This window comes from Papio anubis, chromosome 19 (genome assembly GCF_008728515.1).
Source record: "Papio anubis isolate 15944 chromosome 19, Panubis1.0, whole genome shotgun sequence".
Classification (NCBI taxonomy): domain Eukaryota; kingdom Metazoa; phylum Chordata; class Mammalia; order Primates; family Cercopithecidae; genus Papio; species Papio anubis.
Window position 1 is genome coordinate 64,942,485 of NC_044994.1, and position 25,653 is coordinate 64,968,137.

At 35.6% G+C, this 25,653-nt stretch overlaps 1 protein-coding gene across 3 annotated transcripts in view; it reads right to left on the reverse strand.

Annotated features, from left to right (window-relative positions):
* Positions 1-16,907: 16,907 nt before the first annotated feature.
* LOC101010945 (neuropilin and tolloid-like protein 1) overlaps positions 16,908-25,653 on the reverse strand; it is a 124,693-nt gene continuing 115,947 nt past the window's right edge. Inside the window, exons 9-11 of one of the 3 annotated variants that reach the window (XM_003914479.5) lie at positions 24,872-25,430; positions 23,824-23,898; positions 16,908-17,243 (exon numbers count right to left, since the gene is read on the reverse strand). In XM_003914479.5, coding sequence (XP_003914528.1) covers positions 23,838-23,898; positions 24,872-25,430 — 620 coding nt within the window. In that variant the 3' untranslated portion in view covers positions 16,908-17,243; positions 23,824-23,837. Of the gene's footprint in view, positions 17,244-20,817; positions 22,992-23,823; positions 23,899-24,871; positions 25,431-25,653 lie in introns of those variants that run through there. The other 2 variants (XM_009192906.4, XM_003914478.5) reach the window with 2 other exon arrangements.

Consider the following 25,653-nt stretch of genomic DNA (forward strand, 5'->3'; position numbering starts at 1 on the left):
TATAAACAATAAATACTTCTTTCTGATAAGGGACAAAAAGTACACTGTATAAAAATGCCTTATAAACGTAATTTTACATAGAAAATATTTGCAACAATAAATGTGGTAACGCTGATGAGGTAGCAAGGGGGTGCCTGGAGCATAGGATTGGAGAGGCGAACAGTGGGTAGCAGTGATGGAGTAGAAATACAAAATTATTGAAAATATATGATAATAAATGATCAATAAAGTGCACTATATTTAGAAGGTAAATTAATTAAAAGCATAATCGCTGCCTTTCTTTCTGAAATAAATTCAAAATATGCTTTGAATCTATCACTGTTCCATTTGTTCCAAGAATAAATTCCCACAGAAAACTAAAAACGAATCGTGTTAATAACCCAGATAATTGAAAAAAATATTTATTAGAAGAATGTGACTTAAATGGGTTGACTTTCACATTAAAGTTTTGCTTATTTGCTATATCATGTCTCTTGTGATTTTAGAAAATCACATATTTTTATTATTGCCTAGTATATCCTAATCACCTTTAAATAAAGGAATATTATTATTACTAGTATTGACATTAGTTAGCAATTTAGTAATTTAGAGAAGTATGTTTAATTTAAATTCACTCTGCTATTCTTGCTGACAGCTATTGCTTCAATGTCCAGGTCCCAAAAGAGATAAACACCTCATCATATCCATCTCATTCTTGGAATACTTATGACAGAAAAATAATAGACCACACACCCCCACTGGCAAACTGAAGTTCTAGTTTGTGAGAGAAGATTCCAACCTTAACTGGAGCTGAGTTAATTTAAAGAGCCGAGAGAAATACAGGGGTAGAGGAAGCAGCGGGAAAGGCCCTGGGAGCTTGCTGGGTCCCCAAGCAGGCCATTCCTGCCTGACATCACAGGGATTTTTCAGGAGGGCAGCCAGAGGCGTGGGATTTTTCAGGAGGGCAGCCAGGCGTCCTTCCACCTGGAGAAGGAAGTCTCTAGCTGAACTTTGTAACAATTTGAACTGGTCAAGAAGCCTCCTGTCCAGAACTTGGGGGGAGGGCACGAATCTGGCTTGCAGACTGCACAGGTGGCAGAAGAACTAAAGCCCCTTTCTCCTGCAGCTGAGAGGCGGGTAGCCTGGGGCAAGTTCTCAGCTATGCTTGCCCACTGCCTAGAAACAGACTTGGTGCTATCGGTAGGGTCACGATGCGAGTGAGAACAGCTCTTCAGATTGTGTGGGACAAAAAGGCCGGTGACTGCCGGCTTTTCCCTACTTCCCTGACCACCTGCATGACTCAGCAGAGGTCGCCATAATCCTCCTAGGTTCACAGCCCCATTGACCTGGGAACCTCACCTCCATCCCCTACAGCAGCTGCAGAAAGACCCGCCCAAGGAGAGTCTGAGCTCAGACACGCCTAGCCCTGCCCAATCTGATGGTTCTTCCCTACCCACCCTGGTAGCTGAAGGCAAACGGCATATACTCTTGGTAAGTCTAGGGCCCCACCCACCACCAGCTCTTCTCCATACGACCACAGCTGATGTCTCCGGAAAGCACCACCTCCTGGCAGGAGGAAAACCAACACAAAAATAGAATATTAAACCACCAAAGCCAAGAACACTCACAGAGTCCATTTCACATCCCTGCCATCTCCACAGAAACAGGTGCTGGTATCCACATCTGAGACCCAAAGATGGTTCACATCACAGGACTCTACGTAGACAACCCCCTGTAGCAGCCAAGAGCCTGGTAGACTTCCTGGGTGGCTAGACCCATAAAACAAATAACAATGACTACAGCTCAGCTCTCAGGAAGCCACATCCACAGGAAAAGGGGGAGAGTACTACATCAAAGAAACACCCCGTGGGACAACAGAATCTGAACAACAGCCTCCAGCCTTAGACCTTCTCTCTGATAGCCCCTACTCAAGTGAGAGGGAACAAGAAAACCAACTCTGGCAATATCACGAACAAGGCTCTTTTCTGACAGTTCTTATCATCCGTCATTGGTATATGTGAACTCTCCCTTTACGGCCTTCCCTGGCTCTATTTGTCAGACATTTTGATTCTGACAACTTTCCCAGTCCCGCGTGCCTTTTCCCTTTGCTGATGATATTAATTTGTATTCAGCCACCACTGTGAGGATAACAGCCCTATCTGAGTCAGGCATGAGCCACTGGGCCCCACCTTATTAACTTATTTAATACTCATCACACAGTGAAGAATATACAGAGACTGCTTACCCCTCATTCAATGGAAATTAGAAGGGGACACAGCTCATAACTGACTGATAAGGGAACCTGGCTCCGGGGGCTTTGGGTATAAAAACTTTGCTACTGGCAATTTACTTGCTTATCTTTTGGAAATAATTTGTTTTTGTGTTTGTTTTGTTTGTTTTTCTCTCTAGCTCCTTTTAAAATTTTTGTTTTTGAAAATCTGAAACATATCTAGATATGTATTTATTTTTACTTATCCTGCATAGAACTTTCTGTTGCTTCAATCTATTCATTATGAATTTTCTAGAAATTTCTCCACAATTAGATCATCTAATATTTTTGTTTCTGCATCATTTATTTTTTCTGTCTTTACCTCTTAATATAAGTATTTGGGCAGTTTCCTGTGTCCTTCATGTCTTTTTACTCCTTTTTAATATTTTTCTCATTTCTTTCTCCTTTTCATCCCACCTCTTTTCTCCCTAAGCCAAATTCTAGTAAATGTCTTCAGATCTATTATTGTTAATACATGTATTCTGCAGAAAATATTTAACACAACCAAAACACATACATTTTTTAAATGTATTATTATTATTTAAAGTTACTTGGCCTTATTGTGATTCCTGTTGATTGTTTATACATTTATTTTTTATTTCCTCTCCAATTGTTCTTTGCTTATGTCCTTTACCTTTTTATTAATTGTGTCTCTTCACCAGTCCTTATGTAATGAACGTTTCATTGATTTTACAGTTGTTTGTGCTTTCTTTTCTAGGTGTTTTTCCCCGACTTGCAGTAGCACATCCCATTTGCCTTGTTATGAAAGTGTTCTCCTGAGAGGTAATGTATTTTCTTCTTCCTTGTAAACAAGGGGTTTCACACATTTGGGACAAATGTTTTTTGTTAACATCTATTAAGATTTCACACTATATAGTAATCACACACTTTCATTTCATGCCTGTGAATGGCATAATTCTTGGGTTTAGATTTTTCAAAGCAGACTGTTTTTTTTAAAGAGCCCTAAAAGGTAAGTGATGAACCCATCTAACTGGCTGCTTTTGTGTGTGTGCTGGTAGGTGAAATATTTCTAACCTAACATCCTAATAACCTAATAATGGTGCCTATCAGTACATTCATAGTCCTAGCTTTATATTGGGGCCTCAGTTCCAGTTTTTCACATTTTACAGATTCAAGACAACATATTTTGCTCCAATTAGAATATTAAAATCACCAATTAGGGCCTATTTTTGGATGGAGTACACACCTGAGTTTGAGCTCACACACAGTATCTTACCACGTATGAGTTTCTTCATTTCCAAAATAAGTTTTGTTTCCTGTCTATGAAGCCATGCTTTAAACAATTTAAAACAATTTTTGTTTAAATCATTGATTTTTTAAATGTGTTTTTAAGCAAGGCCATTTTAATTCCTTTGTCTTAAATGAGATGGCTCTATGATTCCTCTAATTCATAAACTGCTAATAAATTGTTATTCTTTTTTGAAAGAAGTGGTTTTTTATTGAAAAAAAATTTTTAGTAGAATGTTAAAATACAAATTCATAATATACTTGAGTTGTAAAACTGCAATAAAATAAATGGTTAGGTATCTACTCACTCAAATTAAGAAATATACCATTTCTATTACTGAGACTCCAGTAACAGCCCTCTTACTCCCAAAGGTAACTACTATCATGCTTTTGGGCATATCATTCTCTTGCTTTTTTAAAAAAAGTTTTATTTATACATAGGATTATTACCATGAATCAATATGAGGTGTTTAAACATAGCCTATCAATATAGTGTTTCACTTGAATTTTAACTTGAATGTCTCATGTATTGTTGAGATGCTTATACATCTTTATAATGTTTGGAGAGGGAAGAAATTGATTTATATATTTGTGAGTTTTTTTTTGTTTTTTCAGGCTTTTGATTTTTCATTGATTTCTCGTTTATCATTTTGGCTCTGGGGGAAAAAAGTCATACCATTATTAAATTTAAGCTCTAGTTCTAAGAGCCTACTCCCACACATTCCCCTCCATTCACCTCACATTCTTCTCACTTACTTACTCCTCTTAGCTTATTCCTGCACCTGCCTCCACGGGATGCCAAACTGGACCGGAGGCTAAACCCTAAGGAGGCCCCCTCCCCATCACCTCATAAGCTAAGCATCCCAGCTGAGAGGCCAGGTGAGAGAAGTGACCTGTTTGGTAAATATGGTTCCTCAAAACTGAGTCCTACACTTTGGCCTTCTCCTCTGTTCTGTGGCCTCTAAAAAGGGGGGACATCCAAATCTTTGCATTCAGCAGTGACTTATGAATTACAAATTTCTATTTCCAGCTCAACTTTCCTCTGGCTGCAGAGACCCTTTGTATCCATCCACCTATCTACATCTCGTTTTCAATGTCTTAAAAATATTCAAGCCAAAATCCAAAGATACCCAAACACATAGAATCCGAACGTGTGTTCTCCCTACACTCTTGCATTGGTTTGTGTGAGTAGTGGAGGACTTCTCTTCCGCTAGTCTCTGGACCATAACTTTCTCAAAGTCAGAGAAGAATTCTTCTTTTGTTTACAATTGTCTCGCTACCATGTGCATGGCAAAGTCTGAACTGAAGCAGTGAATGTTTAGTGAATATATCAATTTACAAGCGGATCGGTTAAGCAAGACCCTCATGATTGAAGTGAAATAGCCTGGCCTCTACTCGCTGTCCTGTGTCACCTCCTAGGCAGAGCATCGAGAATTCCCTATTCCTTTTTACAACAAGCAGCAGCCATCTTCCCACTTGGAAGACCCTCAGTAAGCTTCTTTGCCTGGAAAAATCTTGTATTTTTTTTCTTTGACTCTCAGTTTAAGAGTCATGGAAATAGGACAGGCTTTGTACCCAGGTAAACTGCACTTGAATTCTGCCTCTGACACCTCCAGGCTGTGGGATCATGTGCACGCAGCTTCTCACCTGAGCCCGTATTTTCCATTTCTAAATAGAGAAGATAGTTGTGTTAATGACATTAGAAAAAGACACTGCATGTAAATTAGTCCAATAGCAGGCATGTATGAAAATATCTTCTTGATTTTCTTGGGGAGAATTCTCTGCTTTTGCAATATTCATTTTGTACTTACAGAATGCGGTATAAATACAAGTATATTTATGTTTCAGTACAGCTTGAATCTACTGTAATTATCTATTTAATATGCTCCTATGAGATCATGAAAGTTAATATTTACATTCCTTTATCCCAACATAGGTGTCTCAACCACTCATAACTATTTAATGTAGGAAGCTATGATTGAAGGATAAACTGGATACCCTGTAAATATTTTTGAAATACAAAAACGAGAATGCTGTTGGATGCGGTGGCTGACACCTGTAATCCCAGCACTTTGGGAGGCCAAGGCAGGCGGATCACCTGAGGTCGGGAGTTCGAGACCAGCCTGACCAACATGGAGAAACCCTATCTCTACTAAAAATACAAAATTAGCTGGGTGTAGTGGCACATGCCTGTAATTCCAGCTATTCAGGAGGCTGAGACGGGAGAATTGCTTGAACCCGGGAGGCAGAGGTTGCGGTGAACCGAGATTGCGCCATTGCACTCCAGCCTGGGTAACAAGAGCAAAACTCCATCTCAAAAAAAAAAAAAAAAAGAGAGAATGCTTTTACATGGGCACAATCAAAGTGATATATTATAAAACTTCATTATATATATAATATGTACACATATAACTATATACACCAAAACACTTTAAATGTTTACCATGATTATATTTATTTTCTGCTACTATAAGTCAAATGTCAAACCAATAAACAATTTCAATTTTTTTACTAAAAGCCTAAGAAGCAGTGCAACAAAGTGCCAAATTGTCATGAAACTAGGTTAAATTTATATGTGTAATATGACATATATTTGTGAATTTTATAGTTTATGTTTTGTTTTAAGTTTAGATTTATTTCAGGAGAAATCTAAGATAGTGCAAACAGTCTAGTGTGAGATGTTTTGAAAGACCATGGGTGGGAGAAAAGAGAGGTTCTTCTTTAAGAATGGAATTGAAAAGTTGAGATTTCTTGCTGCTGGTAACTATGCTCTCATGCAAGTCTTTCAACCCTTTTCTTATGAAGAGGACACAGGAAAAGACTCAAGGAATGACAGTGACCTGGTAGATCTCTAGAGTTAAAATGGGAAAACAAAACCACTCTTTAAATTGTATCTAATGCTTTAGGTTGGGAGGTTATACTACCTGAGGGAAGTTACAGAAAGTAACCTGAAGCCTCAAAACCTACAGGTAGATGACAAATCTCCAGCATTAGGTATCAAATCCAGTTGGTGATAAGTTAGCTAAGTTTTTTTCCTTGTTAAAATTGCTAAGAGAAAAAAGATCTGAGAAAGCCAAAGGTCACTGAACAAAGCAATAAAACAAAATGTTTATTCCAAAAGAGAGATATTTTAGAGAAAATGAGAGAGAGAAAGAGTCTATGCTCCACTGCAAACCTGAAACTATCCTGGGAACTATTTTCACATTCTATCATTGTATAATTTGCACAAAAGTCCTATAAGGTAGGTATTTTAGTTTAATTTTTTCCCGTACTAACGTTAAGATTCAGAAAGGCCAGAATATCATGAAAGTTACAGAAGTCACAACTATTTTCATTGCAAAATCTCAAATTTAGTGTGTTCAATGGCAAAGACCTTTCTTATTTTATAATTTTTGTAATCACTTTAAATAACTAATTCTGGTCCTTGAAATCCATACTTAAAATGGATATATTTTTATAAAACATACCTGCTTCACAGGATCAATTTTATAAAGAGGTGAGGTCGATTTATATTATCATCTCAACTATTTGCTCCCTCTCCTTTATGAGATGATTTTCCACCCCTCCCCACTGATTCTGGGTTTGGCCGTGTTACCTGTGTGGCCAGTGGAAGATGAGCAAATGTTATATAAGCCAAGAGCCAGCCGAAGTTTCAGACACATCACTGCCATTTCCTCCAACTCTCTTTCCTTCTCAGATGAGAATGGCGTGTCTTTAATAAAGGCTCCTCTTTCAGACTAGATTCAGATGAGGAATGTGGAGGGAGAGCCACAGGCGTGGATCTACAGCCTCTGATATGTAAGGACAGTGAGGATCAATGCTTGTTTGCACAAGCCATTGAGTTCATGGGTCCAGTCTTAGCATTGCCAAGTTATCAGTCTTGGTGATTGAAAGCACAAGGCTAAAGTTAATAATCATTGATGTCATTTTAGAATATTCGAAATGCCTATTTACTCCTTGATACAAAAAACTAAATTATGATTTTTCAAAATCTTTTATCTATATAATACATTCTATATCATACATATCTATATCATTCATTCATCAAATATATGTTACTAGTCTGCTATGTACCTGGACCTGTTTTAGACACTATACAAGAGTGGTTATTAAGACATACAATACATAGTGCCTTCCTTACATGGAGTTTGCACTCTAGAGGGATAAGTATTTTTAAACTATATGTTGGTACATTGAAGTAGTGGTCATCCTACTTTGATGACGTAGTGGTCATACCTACATTGAAGTAGTGGGGAGGTGGATTGAAGAGCCGGAGGAGTAAGCATTACCCAATAGATATACAGTCATTTCTTGGGTTAAGCGGGAGATTGGTTCTAGGACCTCCACATATAACAAAATTCATTCATATTCAGTCATTCCAGCTGAATTCACTTACATGAGAAGTTGGCCCTCCATATACGATGGTTTCCAATCCCGCAAATACTACATTTCAATCTGCATTTGGTTGAAAACATTTGGCTTATGAGTGGCCCGTGTGGTTCAAACTCATGTTGTTCAAGGGTCACCCGAACTAGTAATGCAGGTACTGTTCATTCGAATAAGAGTTGACTGAAGATCAGTGACAGATAAAGTTTTGGCCAAAATCAAAGTTAAGCGACAAGGATCAGCAGGAAAACTGGATCTTATAGAAACTGTAAAATTAACCCAGACAGAACACTCCCAAAAATACAATAATGTTTTTTTCCAGAGGCAATTGTTTTATTATTTAGTTTTCTACATTAAAACTTAGCCTTATCATCTCATACATATGTGAAAGGAAACACTATTGGGTGGATTTCCCCTGAAGAGTTGGTGACATTCATCATCAATCATTGTGAGCATTGCAACAGATTCAGCATTTCCAGTTGTAGAGGCAGAAAGAAGTGGCTTTCTTATCACTGTACGTTTTTAGTTGGGAATGGGATCCAGATACACTCTTTAAGACATTTTTCAGGAAAGGTTCACTAAACATTTACCATATTATAGAACTATTTTTCATCCTATTATTAAAATCATTAAATTCAATGCATTGTATTTTAATTTCACACATCATTATTTACTCACGTGTAGAGAAGCATTATTTACAACTGTTTCATTCACAGGGTTGTATGTAACTGTTTTTATCAGATTATCATGAGCCCAATAATATATTTGTGCATACATTGATAATTAATTCTGTTCAATAATATATTCCCAGCAGTATTAGGCATAAATATTCTTTTATTTGCCAGAGACATTGATAGACTAAGAATAAGTAATATCCATAATACAGAGAAAGCTGTTAATCTTTATTTAGTGAATACTAATAAATGGGACTGAATTTTATAATGGTAATTGAATAAAGCATTTAATAGCAAGTTTTGTTTTCAAAGGACTTCCTTTGCATTCATCTTTATAACTGCGTTGGTGACATTACTATTATTTTATGTGTTTAGTTGTATAGTCTGCACACAGAAGCTATATTTTTGTCACATATATAGTTTTATATGCTGTCACTTAATACCTGACAAAATTTTATCTTCGCAATTTATTATTTTTAAAAATCCAGGCTTTTAAAATATGTATTTACCTGAATGTGTTATTTTTATGTTTTTTGCACCAAAATGCCTATTGCAAAAAATATAATGTCTTATAAATTCAGTGGTCTCAAATTTTTTATACACTCAATAAATAGTAGCCATATTAATAAACAGTAAAGTATATACTTTAGAGTACGGATTTTTCAAAATATAGTTAATAATTAATATAGCCAATATCATCAATGTATTTAAATCCTTACACTCATTCCTATATATTGATAAAAAATATTGTTACTATTTCTATTTTTATAATGTAAAAATCCTTTTGCAAATGATTGTATAATCCACCTCATATCAAAACCAATGCATGTAATTATGTTTCCCAAAAGCACTACTTGACCAGTAAAAGTAATTTGGTTAGAGCATTCACCTTATTATTTCTACAGGCTTCTTTGTACATGTTAATTATTTCTCTGATGCCTTTTACTGTTTTTTATCCACAATCAACTGGGTGGAATTAAGTTTACTTATTGCTATGTAATAAGTATGCATTAAAACATATATATATATGTTTTATAATGGTAATTGTTATATAAATATATATAACATTTGTTATATGGTAATTGTTATTAAAATATATAAAATATATAAATGGTAATACATATTACCATTTATAATATATGTATGTATTATATATTATATATCTATATTGTTTTGCCCAGTGACCATTCTCTTTCTTTTAGAAAAGAATCACTGTACCTATATTGATAATATCAGAGTTTGGATTACACCACAGGACAAATCTACTACCTTTGTTAGTCTTGGTTTAGTGAGGAAAACAGAATTTTCTCAGCATTATAAGAATAAGAAATTTAATGTAGGAACTAGGGCTTCTACAGGTATGGGAGGAGAGGGGTCACCAAAGGTCTGGAAGGTGGCAGCTGAAGGATAAGATAAATGGTCAGTAAGTATTGGGACTAGGACAAAGCCAGAGCTCTCTGAGAGGCTGAAGCCTCCACTTCTAGTCACTGCAATTAAAAACCAGAAGTTTGGGGCCAGGTGGTGGCTCATGCCTGTAATCCCAGTGTTTTGGGAGGCCAAGGCAGGAGGATCACCTGAGGTCAGGAGTGAGAGACCAGCTTGGCCAACACGGTGAAACTCTGTCTCTACTAAAAAAAAAAAAAAAAAAAAAAAAATTAGCTGGGTGTGGTTGTGGTCACCTGTAATCCCAGCTACTCGGGAGGCTGAGGCAGGAGAATTGCTTGAACCTGGGAGGCAGAGGCTGCAATGAGCTGAGATTGCGCCACTGCACTCCAGCCCGGGTGACAGAGTGAGTCTTAAAAAAAAATAAAAAAACAAACAAACAAATGAAAAACAAAAAAAAAAAACAAACAAACAAAAAAAAAGAAGTTTGCAGACATGTCTAGGAAGCTGCTGCATCTTGTAACCAAGGCTTTCTGAGAAAGACGACTTCCACCCCAATTCTCCTTCCACATCCTGTGTGAGTTCTTTTCATTGATGAGCTCTCACTCATAGCCAGAGAGGGAAGTCAAACTGTGGAAAGGACTTTCCAGTCCTAGAAGAGTGTTGGCAGAGCTTTTTTATTTAAAAAATAAAATAAAATAAAATAAAATAAATAAAAAATAAAATTAAATTAAAAAACAGTGCAACACAATACTTATAAAGAGAAGCCCAATAAATAATGCAGTGCTAACAAGAAAAATCATTTTCATAGAGATGAGGACACACGTGTATTATAAATTTATTTGCCCATTTAAATGATTTTGCATCCTGTGCTGGTTAATTTTAGGCGTCAACTTGACTAGATTATGGAATACCCAGGTAGCTGGTAAAGCATTGGTTCTGGGTGTCTTTCAGGAGTTGTCCAGAAGAGACAGGCATTTGAATCAGTAGACTGAGTAAGGAAGACCGTCCCTCATCCCATGTGGATGTTTACCGTTAATCCTGGAGTGGACAAACAGGTAGAGGAGAGACGAATTCTCTCTTTCTTCTGGAGCGGGGACACCCATCTTCTCGTGCCCTTGGGCATCAGAACTCCAGGCTCTCTGGCCTCTTTGGACTTGGGAATTTGTATCAGCGACACCTCAAGTTCGTAGGCCTTCAGCCTGAGGTTGAGATGTGCACCATCTGGTCCCCCGGTCCTCATGCCTTTGGTCCTGGATGGAGCCACGCCACTGGCTTCCGTTTCTCCAGCTTCCAGTCAGCCTACTGTGGGATTTCTCAGCCTCCATCATTGTGTGAGTTTCCCCAATAACTCCTCTCTTATCTATCTATGTATCTCCTATTGATGCTGTTCTGGGGAACTCATAAAGATCCATTTTACAGTTAGTTATACAATGTCACTGAGCTTCAATTCCCTTGGGAAAATCATGGGCTATTTTTATCCAGTTTATAATGTGGTTGATTGAATGAGGTAATGTATAACACACACAAGCACATTTCAGGTGCTCTGTACATGAAGTCATCCTTTTGTTGGAAAATGAGTTTGTCATTAGGAAACCAAGTGACTGCATCCCCAGTTGACTCTGTGGACTGAATGAATCAGCAGACTTCTTTGACACTCAGTTTACTTAGTTGTAAAATTGCCTATGTAATAATACCTTCCTCTAAAATTATAGTCAGGATATAATTAAACAAACCAATATGCGCCCAAGAATCTTGTCCATAGTTAAACTTAGGTTACTTTGTAGCAACTTGTCATTTTCACCATGCATGCTTACTTCTAGACATTAGAGATCTGAGGTGTCTACTGCCGAAAACGTGGTCCTCCTAACAGATGCACGACCTGTTTGCATTTGCTGTGGCTGAGCTGCTTCAGAGCTCCAGCTTCTACGCTATGCTACCTACCTGACAGGTATAGTAAGAATGGTCTATAAAAAACAATGGCAGCGAGTTAGATTCTAAAAGGGATTTGTTGTGATTGCATTGTTGGTTTTTAATAAGTTTTCAAAATATTTTCTTGGACAGTTTTTAGATGTATTTTTTCCAAACTTGCAAAAAGATTGAACTGTCAATTTACGATTTGACAAAGTATTGCACTCAGAAATGTAATGACATCTGAAAAAAATATAAATTCAATTTTACTCGACAAACTTTGAGGAGAATATAAATCTCTAACCTCTTTTTCCCTTTAATTCCATTGTGAATAGTTGAAATATTTCCCTGTTTTATTTTTTAAAAATAGAAAGAATGAAATGATATATTAGAAAGGTCTTGCAGCTGTTTGAAGCCTGGCTGTGCCATATATACAGTGGTTTTTGTTTGTTTTAATTCCCATTTCTTACACATTTTTATGCTCATCACACCAGCCCTTATGCCCAATACATCCTTCACTAACTGTCTCAAATTCTAATCATTTCATGTTGATAGTTGCTCTCAGTGTGGATCATATATATATAGTCACTCACTTTGACTCTCTTAGCACCTTAACATTCAATTTGCCCCATAATGATTCTCTTTATTATGAAATACTTTTTCATTCAGTAGAAAAGTATTCACTGTGCATCCAGTATATCCCAGGAATGATGCTATATTCTGGAGATACAAAAATGAGAAAGATCTCTACTTTTTTTCAATGAACTGGTACTCTGGTAGGAAAGATATATGCTAAAATGAATGATTTAGTTAGTTATTTTAATTACCTTCCAGATGACAGAATAAGCCCATGATTATCTTCCCTCCCTACCAAGTCACTGAATCATTAAAGACATATGAAAAGGTTACATTGAAAACAGATGGCAAGAGTAATCTTTACGCCTCAGGACTCAAAATAGTTACAAATTAGCCAAACAAAAATGCGTCTGCTGTGGATCAGTGTAGAGAGTCAGGAATACGATAAAATCATGAATATTTCTTGATATGAAAAAATAATTGACATAGCCATGCAAATTAAAGCAAGAAAAAAAAAAACCCCACAGGCAATTGTTATTTTAAAGGACTAAAAATAAATGAAAGGGGAGACAGGAAGGGAATAAATAAGGAAAGGAGGAAGTGGGGGAAGGAGAGAAAGAGAGAGACAGAGGTTTTCTTATCTTCAGTTGAACATTATTATTGTAACCTAAATGTGGCAAAGCACATCACAAAGTAGTCCGCTGTAATACAAAATCCAGTTGAAAATACAGATAAGCAATGATGAACTTTGTTTTCTTAATAAAATATTTTGAACCAATAGCGATTTATATATTAAGTGGTTTAATTTTCATTCAACTTCAATTAGACAAGAAACATTTTTCTTATTTATCCTCCAGTAGCTAGTGATTATGGCTTGTGATTTCCCGAACTCTATGTGTGTATCTACTATGTTTAGCACAAATTCAATATTCTTATTTTGTTACAATGATGTAAGAACAATTTTAATTGTCCCAAGATGTGTTTTGCCTTTACAACTGGAATTTTAGAATTATAAAGAGTTATATTATTAAAGACAATTTTGATATTAATAAATAATTGGGAACATCCTGAACTTCCTTCCCCTCCCCCCATTATTTAAATGCTGTTTTCAATGGTATTTATAAAAAAACAAACTCATGGAGGAACAATACAGAGTACTAGAGATTAAATAAATTCATAATATTTTGGGGTAGAGTTTCTTAAAATATTGTTCTTTTATTTTTAATAAAAATAAATAGCAAATAAATAAATTATGAATAAAGTATATTTGAAATTGATTAAAGCCAGATTATCAGGCTGATGAGAATAGAATGTATATAATCGATTATCATTTTCATTTTGAGTGAGAATGCAAAAGATGTTTGAAAATTTCAATTTCCAATTTTCTGTTAAAATTCCCTGCTATTTCGGAGTTTGCTTACCACCTATCATTGTGCATATGGCTAAAAAAGCTGCTTAGGTGGGTTCTCAGAAACTTTTACATTAAAATGAGCATGTCTCTATGATTTGAATAACCTATTGACTAAGAAAGAGTATGACCACACTAGAAGTAAAAATAATAATTATATTATAATGTTAATATGTAATTTGTGAATAGCATTCTAGCTGATGGAGCTTCCCAAATTGTAGATATTTTAGGGAAATGTAATTGTATAATTAATTGCTTAGAGTAATAATGCTGATGAGAAAGGAAACTGTTAGTGGTAATGCATCTTTTCTGTGCTTAAACATAAATCTTGTACATCCTTTGTTATTCAATTAATATTTTAAATTTGATTTTGAATTATATTTATGATTACATATATTTAGAAAAATGATTTTTTCCAACTTGATGAACAATAAAACCACATTCATTTTGAGAGCTAAAGATGTTATTGTCATATGTCTAGAAAATATAAAAAAAAAAACCTAGGAAATAATTGAGATACTCATATTTTAAGAATTACATATTTTGTGGCCTGTATTGTAATATAAAATGACAAGAGTAACCCGCTTAATTTTTTACATGGGTCCCTTCTATGTTTTTCTAAATTAATAGTGATTTAATATTGTGCTTTGCAGATTCCGTTTTCAAAATACAGATTCATAGGAAAGACTGAAAATACGTGTCTTTGAAGACTTCTAATCCATTAACTTACAGAAGTGGAAAAGAAATTATTGCAAATGTGAATACCAACTAAAATTACAAAACTTTTGGCAATTTCAAAGCTTTTTTATAACTTTATACGTAGGCTTTGGCTAAATTATCTCCATGAAATACCATCTTTTTCCCTCTTATGGCAATTCATGAAAATGAAAATATACATTTATAAAAATATTGAATGAGTGTAGACAGAAGAGAAAAGGCAACTGGAATTACAACTCTGGCCACTATTTCCTTTTTAAAAAACTTTTAAGTTCAGGGTAAATGTGCAGGTTTGTTGTCTTGGGTGTTTATTTTACAGATTAGTTCATCACCCAGGTATTAAGCCTGGCACGCATTCGTCATTTTTCCTGACCTTCTCCCTCCTCCCACCCTCTTCCATCGGAGAGGCCCCAGTGCTGTGTGGTTCCCCTCTGTATGTCCATGTGTTCTCATGATAAAGAATTGGTCTTCTCTATAATTATAATAGTTTATACATGGATAGGCCTTGGTGTCAGGGATAAGCTTCTGTGAGGAATAAAGAAATTTAACGAATGTAATTTTTCCACTCATTTGCGCTCATGTAGCAACACATATTGATTACCAATTATATAAATGCACCTTGTTATTTTGAAGAATACGTAGCTTGGTCTGTTCTGATGCCTGTCTCCGAGCACATATTCTAGAAATGTGCAATTCTCAATTACCCATTACTGATAGTCTGTGTTAGCGCCTCTTCCAGTATGATTATCTTCTCTCTTACAGTGTATGGTGGCACACTAAAAGCTACTAGGCAGTGTCTGATTCTGGTTCCTTCCCACCTTACTAGCCCCTACATGTTTTTTCCCATGTAGTCGTGTCTTAATAATCCTTCAGAAACTGATATTCACTGATTTTGTATCTTTGAAAGGTGAAGTCTGTTCCTGAACTATGTAGTGCTACTGGAATCACTGAGACAGGGCAATCATTTTTTGTTGGGAATGCCTGAGCTACAGGTACAGAAAACTGTAACACATGAGGCACTTTTCCTGCTCCGGACAGCAAACTGCTAGAACACCAGTGTAGGTGCCATGGCCTCCATTGTGGTCCCACTGATCTCATATTGCCTGTGTGTGCACATCAGCACTTTTCGTTTTTTGTTGTTGTTTTCGTCTGAGGCGGAGTCTCACTCTGTGGCCCAGACTGGAGTGCAATGGTGCAATCTCAGCTCACTGCAACCTCAGCCTCCTGGGTTCAAGCGATTCTTCTGCCTCAGCCTCCCAAGTAGCTGGGATTACAGGCACCTGCCACCATGCCCAGCTAATTTTTTGTGTGTATTTTTGGTAGTGATGGGGTTTCACTATGTTGGCCAGGCTGGTCTTGAACTCCTCATCTCAGATGATCCACCAGCCTCAGCCTCCCAACATGCTGGGATTACAAGTGTGAGCCACGATGTCTGGCCCAGTTCTAATGTTAACAGAAACCTTCTTCACTAGGTGTAGCCTTCTCAATTTTACAAGTGAAGAAGGTGAGGGCCAGACACCATGGCTCATGCCTGTAATCCCGACATTTTGGGAGGCTAAGGTGGGCAAATCACTTGAGGCTAGGAGTTGGGCAACATGGCAAAATCCCATCTCTACTAAAAATACAAAAATTAGCCAGGGGTGGTGGTGCAGACTTGTAATCCCAGCTACTTGGGAGGCTGAGGCATGAGAATCGCTTGAGCCTAGGAGGCAGAGGTTGCAGTGAGCCGAGATATTACCACTGTACTCCAGCCTGGGCGTCACAGTGAGATGCTGTCTCAAAAATGAAAGAGAAAAAAAAAGAAAGAAAGAAGAAGAAGAAAGAGAAAGAAAGAAGAAAGAAAAGAAAGAAGAAAGTGAAACTCAGAGGATTCAAATAGATTTTTAAAGAGCACATAAATAGTATGAAATAAAACTAAATTTGATTTTCACTGCAGTATACCACTTTTTTATATTGTAACGTTGCTTATGAAACTGCATTTACCTATACAACTGTCTGCTTCCTTGCTTATCTACCAGGATGCTATTACATGAATTTAAGCCAAACAGTTATCTGTGACTGAAATACAAGATTTGCTTTCCAGTGTTGCTATTTCTATGTATACTTCATGATGAGTGCTTTGGGGGTTACTTAGGACCTCTGGCATTCAATGTTGAATGACAGATAATGAACAATAGCACTTTGATACGATGATGCAACAAAATAGCACTGGAGGAAATATCATCCAGACAGAGTCACTGGGTTGGGAAAGTCATTTTTACTGTGCACAAGTTCAGAGGGAGGTTACTCTACATTGCTGCTCTTTATAGATGATACTTTTGTTCCATGTCGATCATAAAATGAAGTTTACACAAGATTTAGGAAAAATGATTTATTTTTATAATGCATTATAGGATATAAAAAATATCTTCCAATGAATGGTCATTTGATCCTCACACGCTGTAAGGTGGAGAGAAGGTGTTATAATACATACGTTTACAGATGAGGAAACACAAAACTATGGGGTTAATATGAATAAGTATCAACTTCCTTCAGCAGTACGTACTATGTTGAATATTAACGTGGTTATATTACACATTGGTGAAGAATGTTGGTTGATCTTGTGGTTGGTGAAGTTGACTTCAAAGCTTGATTCATCATTGTTTATTGTGTAATCTTAAAAAGTTACTAAAACTCTCTTCAGTTTCCTCATCTGTACAATAAATAACAAATATTATTATTATTAATTAGTCATAGAATTGCTAAGATGACCAAGGAAAAAATTTACATGTAAAACACTCAAAATGGTGTTTTGTCATGTGACACTCAGTATGTTCGCTAGTCAACCACAACCTTGAAACAATATAGAAGTAAAAAACCAGACAAAAATATTCCTGGATATCTAGCAATCTGCCAGTTACTCTTTCTCATGTCTTGTTTCTACCGTTTTGACTCTACTGCATTTCACGCCCATTCAATTCAGCAAACATACCCCTGTCAGAGGCTTCTACTGAAAGTAGAAATCTTAAGTCCCACTCTGCTGAGATCTTAAAATATTCTCCCTTGAATAAAATGTAAATTCCTTTGGATAGTATTCCATGCACTCAGAAATCATGAGGCAAACTCAAACCTACTCTGTCAAATATACTTAGTATTACTCCTACTGTCTATGCTCCAACCAGCTCAATTAAATGATCTTCTGATGCTACATCTGCTGAAATTACTCTAGGTGGAAATTTCTCCCTGCACTACTATTTGACCATTGTCTCTATCCCTCGAGACCTGCTTAGAAGGTCAGCTATTCACAAAGCCTCTCTTGATCTTCTTAAGAAGACACCTATATTCTCAGGTTTTTGCTACAAGCTTCTTCATGATAAAATAGCATGTCTATTGGATTAACATTTGAATTTATTTTTATCTTCCACGGAAGATGATGGAAGAGGTAACCAGGGTTATGCAATCAGCTTTCCAAGATGGCCAACACAGCACATAATGTTGGCCTTAATTTTCCTTATACAGCTCCTGTGAGCAGCCTGCCTTCTACAAGGCTCTGTAATTGTGTCCCTTCCTAGACTGCCTTCTTCATTTTACCCTCGAAGTACTTAGGAAGAAGCTTGGTAGACAGACTGTGCAAGCTCCAAACAGCCTGGCTCTACTGGTATCGCACTTAGTGGGAAACTGAATAAAGAGTACAAATTTGATAATGTGATATAAAAAGAATGTTTTATTTTAAATAATGTATACATTATGTTTTCTGGTCATTTTTAAGTTTTGTGTCAGTATCTGTGACTATTAAGAGGGCACAAAAACAATTTTTCGAAGAGCAAACCACTATAAAATAGCATGCCTCAGAGGTTGGAAAGATGGCAGAAGGTGGGGACAAAAAAGAACATGTGGGCTGCACAGGAGTTATAGATATAAAGGAGTAGTTTTACTACATGATCACACTGTTTCAGGAATAAGGACATTCTGAAAACCAACCCAAGCCAATACACAAGTCCAAAGCAGATGGAGTTTATTTTTCCTACCTCTGAGGAACTAGAGGCATGTGAAGAGAGCATTTACCTCTTTAATAATACACAAGAAAGTACAGAACCAGAGGCTATAAGAAAATGATGAGTTTTTATGAGTGTCTGACATCACTCACCTATAATTGTTATTTTTATTACCGTTTGATTTATTTTGATACAATTCAGTTAGATAAATTTGCAGTACAATTCAAACAAGTTTATTAATAAAATGAATCATGATAATTGTAAATTAACAAAGGGCCTCAGATTTATTTAACAGGATTATTTATAAAAACATTTCTGGCTATTTTAATGATATATTTTTATTTTTCTACTTTATTACACCCTTAAGATGGGCTTGGGAAATATTAATTAAATGCATAGAGATTGATAATTAACTCAAGACCTGTTTCTTTTGTTGGTGAATCTATTTTACAATTTCTCGGCTGGGTCATTTGTGCTAGACTGCGATAGATAGAAACGAATCCATGGAGGAAAAAGTGCACAAAGAAAAATGGCACCGAAGCTAACTCGCCTAATGCAATTAGACAAAACCCTAACTCACTTTTCAAAGCATATTTATATAGAATTCAGAGAATTTTAAAAATGTTATTTAACTTCCCTTCAGAGGGAATGTGACATGACTCATTTTCATCACAGAGACACACAAATTTCATGAGATGTTATTATTTATTTCACTGACAAAACATCAGTAAATTAATTGCCATCACTTTAATCAAGGTAATAGGAACCAGGGTCATATCTTGTAATTTATTTATTTATTTATTTATTTTTTATTTGGTTGTTACGGTTTTTTGAGACGGAATCTCCCTCTGTGGACCAGGCTGGAGTGCAGTGGCACGAAATCGGCTCACTGCAAGCTCTGCCTCCCGGGTTCACGCCATTCTCTTGCCTCAGCCTCCTGAGTACCTGGGACTACAGGTGCCCCCCACCACGCTCGGATAATTTTTTGTATTTTTTAGCAGAGACGGGGTTTCCCCATGTTAGCCACGATGGTCTCGCTCTCCTGGATCTCCTGACCTCGTGATCCGCCTGCCTCGGCCTCCCAAAGTCGTGGGATTACAGGAGTGAGCCATCACGCCCGGCCGTTGTAATTTATCATGATATTCTGAGGCTGAGGAAAACCCATTCACGGAATTTTTTTTAAAGCTATAAAATTTGAGACCCGAATTAAATTCCTAAGGGAAAAATACAGAAAAACAATGATACAGAAGCTTAAGTGAATATTAAAGTTATGCCAACGGTCTAAGTTACTAAACACTGAGGATCATAACTGATGGAGTCATCAGACTCATGGAAATACTTCTAGAGCAAAAGTAAATGTGAAACAGAAAAACCAGCATCACCACAATGTGATTTGTTCTCCATTAAATGCCCAAAGACACTGATCGCCAATTATGTGGATAGCCACATTTTAGTCACAAAATCAAATTCGAGTTCGTTATGGCAAATCAAACACAACATATGTCTATTTTGCAAGCTAATGCTTAAAATTGATATGTATATAAAAACAGATACAAAAGAAATCAGATTTCCCAATTAGAACCTTGAAATTAGGGAACTGCAATACATTTGGACAGAAGTTCGAAAATTAATATGGGGCTTCATCGCATTGCATGTGATTATATGCGGCCATGGTTTTGAAAAGTGAATTAAAACTTGAAAAAATAAAATGAAAAACAATAGCTTTATCAAATTAACAGAGGCTAACTTAATACATTATTTGAAATCATCTTCTTAAATCAGTAAAGCACTTGGGTTGGTAATATTTGAATTCACTTTATCAAAAAATATAATCATTTATTAAAATAACATGACTTAAAAGTCTTGAAACATCTCATTCCTTATCTATGTGTGTCACCACCTTTAGAATGTGGGCCAAAGGTTGCATTCAGGTGATAAGATCTGATATAGCTACTAAATAGTTTTTAATATATTGACAAATCTCTATACTGACTGATCAATAAGCACCACCAGAGCCCTCCAGAGGACATCTCCTAGCTCTGCTGGAGCCCTGCACTCCCAAGTTTCAGCATCTAGAGTGAATGCCAGGAGAAAAGGAGACCTCCAGACACTGCCCAGGCATCGTCATTGTCTTCTTTTATGATTAGTCTGTGTCTGTACGTTGTTGAGAAATTTTAGAGTTATCACTGAGGAGGCCTGTTCTTCATTTAAAATATATTTGTTTTCCCATGAAGCTGCTGTGTGTTAAATATATGTGAGCTATCCATTCTTATTATTATACTTCCTTTCGTGTTTTTTTTTTTTTAAGTCTCCACGAGTGGATTTCTGGTGAAAATACCTTTTAATCAGGGAATCAGCATTCTGTATATTTAGGAGAAAATGGAGGGGACGGACATTCCAGACAGTTACAGAACAAATTAATAGTAAAGTGTTCACCTATTTCACTATTTTTGTTGCTGTTACAAATAAAAACATCTTGACAGTTATAACATACTTTTGATATTATCATTCAAAGGGAAAGGAGTCCTCTGAAGATTTTTAAATAGAGAAAACAATAGAAAATATGATTAATTCTTTAAAAAAATCTTTGGTGTATTAACTTTGAATTAAAGGGCAAAAAAGGAACCATGGTAAAAAATAAACCAGTCAAGCCAAATAAAAACGGTACATTTTATCATAAGCAATGTGTATAAAACTATGTAGCATAACAATGGAAAATACTCTTTATTTGTCATGTTCAATACCTTTTCTGTATTCCCTAGTTTATCAAATTCATTGAAGTGATTCTGCAGCTTGACATCTTTTCAAGATAGAGTTTTTATAATGGCTATGATAACTCTCTGACTTTTCTATTATAAAATTTTATTTTATTTTCTATTTATTTATTTTTTAACATATATGACATTGAATTCCTAGTAGGGAAGTATAACAGTAATTCATCTATTTAGTTTGCAGAGCCTGCTTGAATTGCAAAGTCCAAATTTTACTAGGCCAGACGGCTCTGCTAGTGGCAGGACAGTGTTTTTTCAACCTGGAGAATTCAGTAGTTTTGAAAATGTTGGGAAGCATTTATACTGATAGTAACTCTTATTTTAAAAATTTATTTTGTCAGATTACACACTGAATATTTTTTAAAAAGCCACTCACCAAATCAAACTTTACAGGGTGTGTATATAACTTAATAACAATAAGATATATTTTGGGATTTTACTTTATGTTAAACACATCATAATCACTGAGCTTTCAGGTGTATTATGTGTGCCTGAGAATAAGAATAATTCATAATGGTGTAGTTTAGTTCATAAAAGGGCTTGTGATTTTAAAGCAGTTTAAAAAAGAGTTCCCTATTCTAAAAGAAGAAAATATTCCCCTAAACTTCCAGAAGCCAAATATTTTGGGAAGTAAACCTCAATACTGAAGGACATCCTGTACGCTAAAAGGTGGAAAGAGTTGATATAAAATGTGTATTTATGTAAGTCAGTTTTTTAAATCACTCTAATGGAAGAAAACATTTCTCTTAACTCAAATTAGGAAATTATTATACATTTTATATATATTTATATAAAAAGTCATAAGTAGCAAGCATATGACATAAAGAAATGGAAGAGTAACAACAGTCTTTGACAATGCATGCTTTTTACAATGTGTCTAACAAAAAGGATATTTTCCCAACTCAAATATCCAGGACTGACATGCAGGGTATTTTCTCAGACTGGCAATTTGGTCATATTGCTGAGTGCTTAATCAAAAACATTTCTACTATAGAGTATGAATGGTAAAATACCTGACTTCAAAAAGGATTTCTGAAACTCAGTACTTTCTTTGATATAAAACAAAAAGGAAATCAGGGGTATACAGGAAAGACCAAAAAATGAAATTTTTTATTGCAATCTAGTAATTTTACTTGTTACTTTTTCCTGTTATTTAATCAGAACATAATAATAGGTGTGTATAGTCCATAACCTCTAGCTGGTGATTCCATGGTCCACACTGTCACTTTTCACTGTAGCATGTTCAAAATCATTCAGGAACGCACTATTCTCAAGCAGTCTATATAATGAAAACAATGTACATGTAACACAAAGTTCATCTGAATTCGTGTTTTTTTTCACATATCACACAATGTACAATTATATAACAAAGACATAAAACAACATAGAAACAAAAGTGAAACTGACAATAAAAATAAAGTTGGGATAGTCTTAATCGGGAACTAATTTCTTCTTCAAGTTTCCAGTTAATCTCAAAATGTATTTAAAAACTAAGGAGCACTTGGTGGCCAGCAACCAAATTACGAAATGAACATATCATTGTGCAGCGGGGATGTCTTGCCGAAGGAATAACAAATGTCTGTAATTCTTAAGTTTGGATAAAGGCAGTGGAATGAATTTAGAAATATGTCCACTTTTCACAATTCACTACAGAATTTTCTTTTCAGTCCCCATGTTTGTATAAATAGTTCTTCTCTGAAAATAAAAAACAGTTAAAACATTTTCTCCCAATGAAAAATGCATACAAATACACCAATTTATTAATGCATTCACCTAGTTCAAGAATAGTTGATAGGCTTGAGAAGTTTAGAAGAGATTAGCTGTCAAGCAAATTCAGCTGGAGACAAATTAGGCTAATATAGATATAGACAACCAAGAGCAAAAACTAAAGCCATTGTGATACCCGATGACAAAATCGATGTACACAAGGACAACTGGGATTAATGAAACCTTTTGCATTCAAATTTTATAGTATAAAATTTGACACGGCATGCTACATCTAATTTTGATGGGATGAGCTACATATTCATGCAAAAATAAAGAGTGTATAAATTGTGTAAGTACCAAAAATATTTAGTGTATGAATTTTGAGTAGAATGTTGCCAAATTACATAAAGTAGTTACCAGTTTTAAATATTAACTTCAGCTACACTGAGACTGAATATTCTATTTTCTTAGTTTGAAAACCTTGGGTTTTTTCTAGTATTTCTTTGGAGAAAGTTCATTAATTTTATTATCTGTACCTTAAAACATGTAAAATTTAGATGATTAATTTGATGTCCTTCTAAATTACATTTTAGTATAATTCTTGATGGTAAGAATACTAAGATTTGTTTTAAAGGGACGTATCCTGAGAATCATCTCTCCTATAAACACTGAACCCATTGTATTTCTAATCATGAAATGTCATGAAACACGTATCTCAAGAAATAATGGATAAATAGCACATTCCCTAAAAAACTACAAGACAGTTGCAACAAAACAGAATACGACAAAGTAGGAAAAGGAACCAAGGGCATCTGCTTACCTTGAATTTTCTTTTTAGACCCTAGTTGTGTTGTATTCAGATTCATGTTTGCTTAGAGACCCAATGAGGCAGAACCTGGAATGTTACGGCTATTTCATTCAACAAAGTACTATTTGCACAAAAAATATATGTATACAAATATTTACTCAAAAGCATTTTTAAAATTCAGAAAACTGTGGAAATAGACTTATGTCAGCATGCAAAACATACCAAACCAACTAACGTATTTTAGGTTTTGAGACTGTATCATGAATGGAGAAAGTATGTCACAATTTATAAAATAAATAGAATGCTAGTAAACATGCAAAACGAAGTATAAGTTGACAAGATTTCAGAATTTAAAATAATTTTTCCTAAATTTAAGTATTTTTCTCAAAAATTTTACTCATTTTAAGGCTAATAATACAGCACAGATAATATTGTATTTATAGTTAAAGGAAAATAAATCAAATGTTTCTACTGTTTCTAACAACATTTAAGTGTAAATGATGAATACACTGCACTATCCTATGCAATTTCTAATATAAACATTATGTAATATGTGAAAGACAAGTATTTTTGTGTTCCTACCAAAAATAAATACATTATATTGAAAAATATGTTACTTCAGGATTAAAATTATTCATCAAGATGGGTGAGCCATCTTGGTAAGGCAATCGTTTTCAAATATCATTTCGTATCAAAATATATAAATACTGATGGGAGCAATGGTCACATGGAAGCAAGTTTGCATTATAAACCTATTATATATTAAAAGCCATAATTTTATAAAATAAATATGTGTATATGTTTAGAAATAAATAACGTATCTTTGGTCTCTGTGTGCATGTGTGTTCACACACATATACATATCCTGCACATGTATGAGGTTTAGGAGGAATACGGATAGCAGTGAAAAGGAAAAAGAAGAGGGGAACTATTGGAAAACTAGGGTTTAAATCATTAATTAAAGGGAAACTGAAATTTGAAGACAAAATAGAAGACAATACTCTGGAAGTATTTCAGTCCTCAGGTTATAGTTGTCATCAAAAAATCTATTGATACTGACCGCTGGACGGCTTTATCGTGTCTGGACAGCCTGTGACTGGTGGTCGGCACCTCTTCGATTTCGTCGATGTCACAGGCATCTGCAGCATCTTGCGAGTAGTTGTGTTTCATGACAAGGATATTTCTTCTGTTCATGGGTGGGATGAGGGGTTTTCCTGGCTGCGTGGGCATCTCTGTCAAGATAGAAGCATCTCTTGTGCTGAGGTTACTGCGGCTGCCTTTAGTGCTGGACAGCTGTGATCCACAGTGATGGTCATGAATGCATTTGGAAGATGACCTCCGCAGTTTATGGTAATTTTCAAAGTCATCTGCCACATCTGCAAAGTCAGCTGTAGCTCCTGTCCCTCTGAGAGTGCATAACTCATAATGAGGAGGTTCAAATACCTCCTGGAAAACTGTCTGGTCAAAGTCTGATTTCCTCTGGACATACTTTTTACGAGGCTGTTTGATCTGTACGATGACAGAGATGATAATGAGGATGATCACGATGCAGGAAGTCACGCCAATGACAGTCCCACTGGTGTTGGTCAGCTGGTCCAGCAGGCTAGTTTTCCTCTTCTCTATGGGTTGGAGAGAGTGAAAACAACAAATGGACAAAACGAGAAGCAACACGGCAAACATTATTATTATTATTATTTTTATTTTTTTAATTTATTATTATTATACTTTAAGTTCTAGGGTACATGTGCATAACGTGCAGGTTTGTTACATATGTATACTTGTGCCATGTTGCTGTGCTGCACCCATCAACTCGTCATTTACATCAGGTATAACTCCCAATGC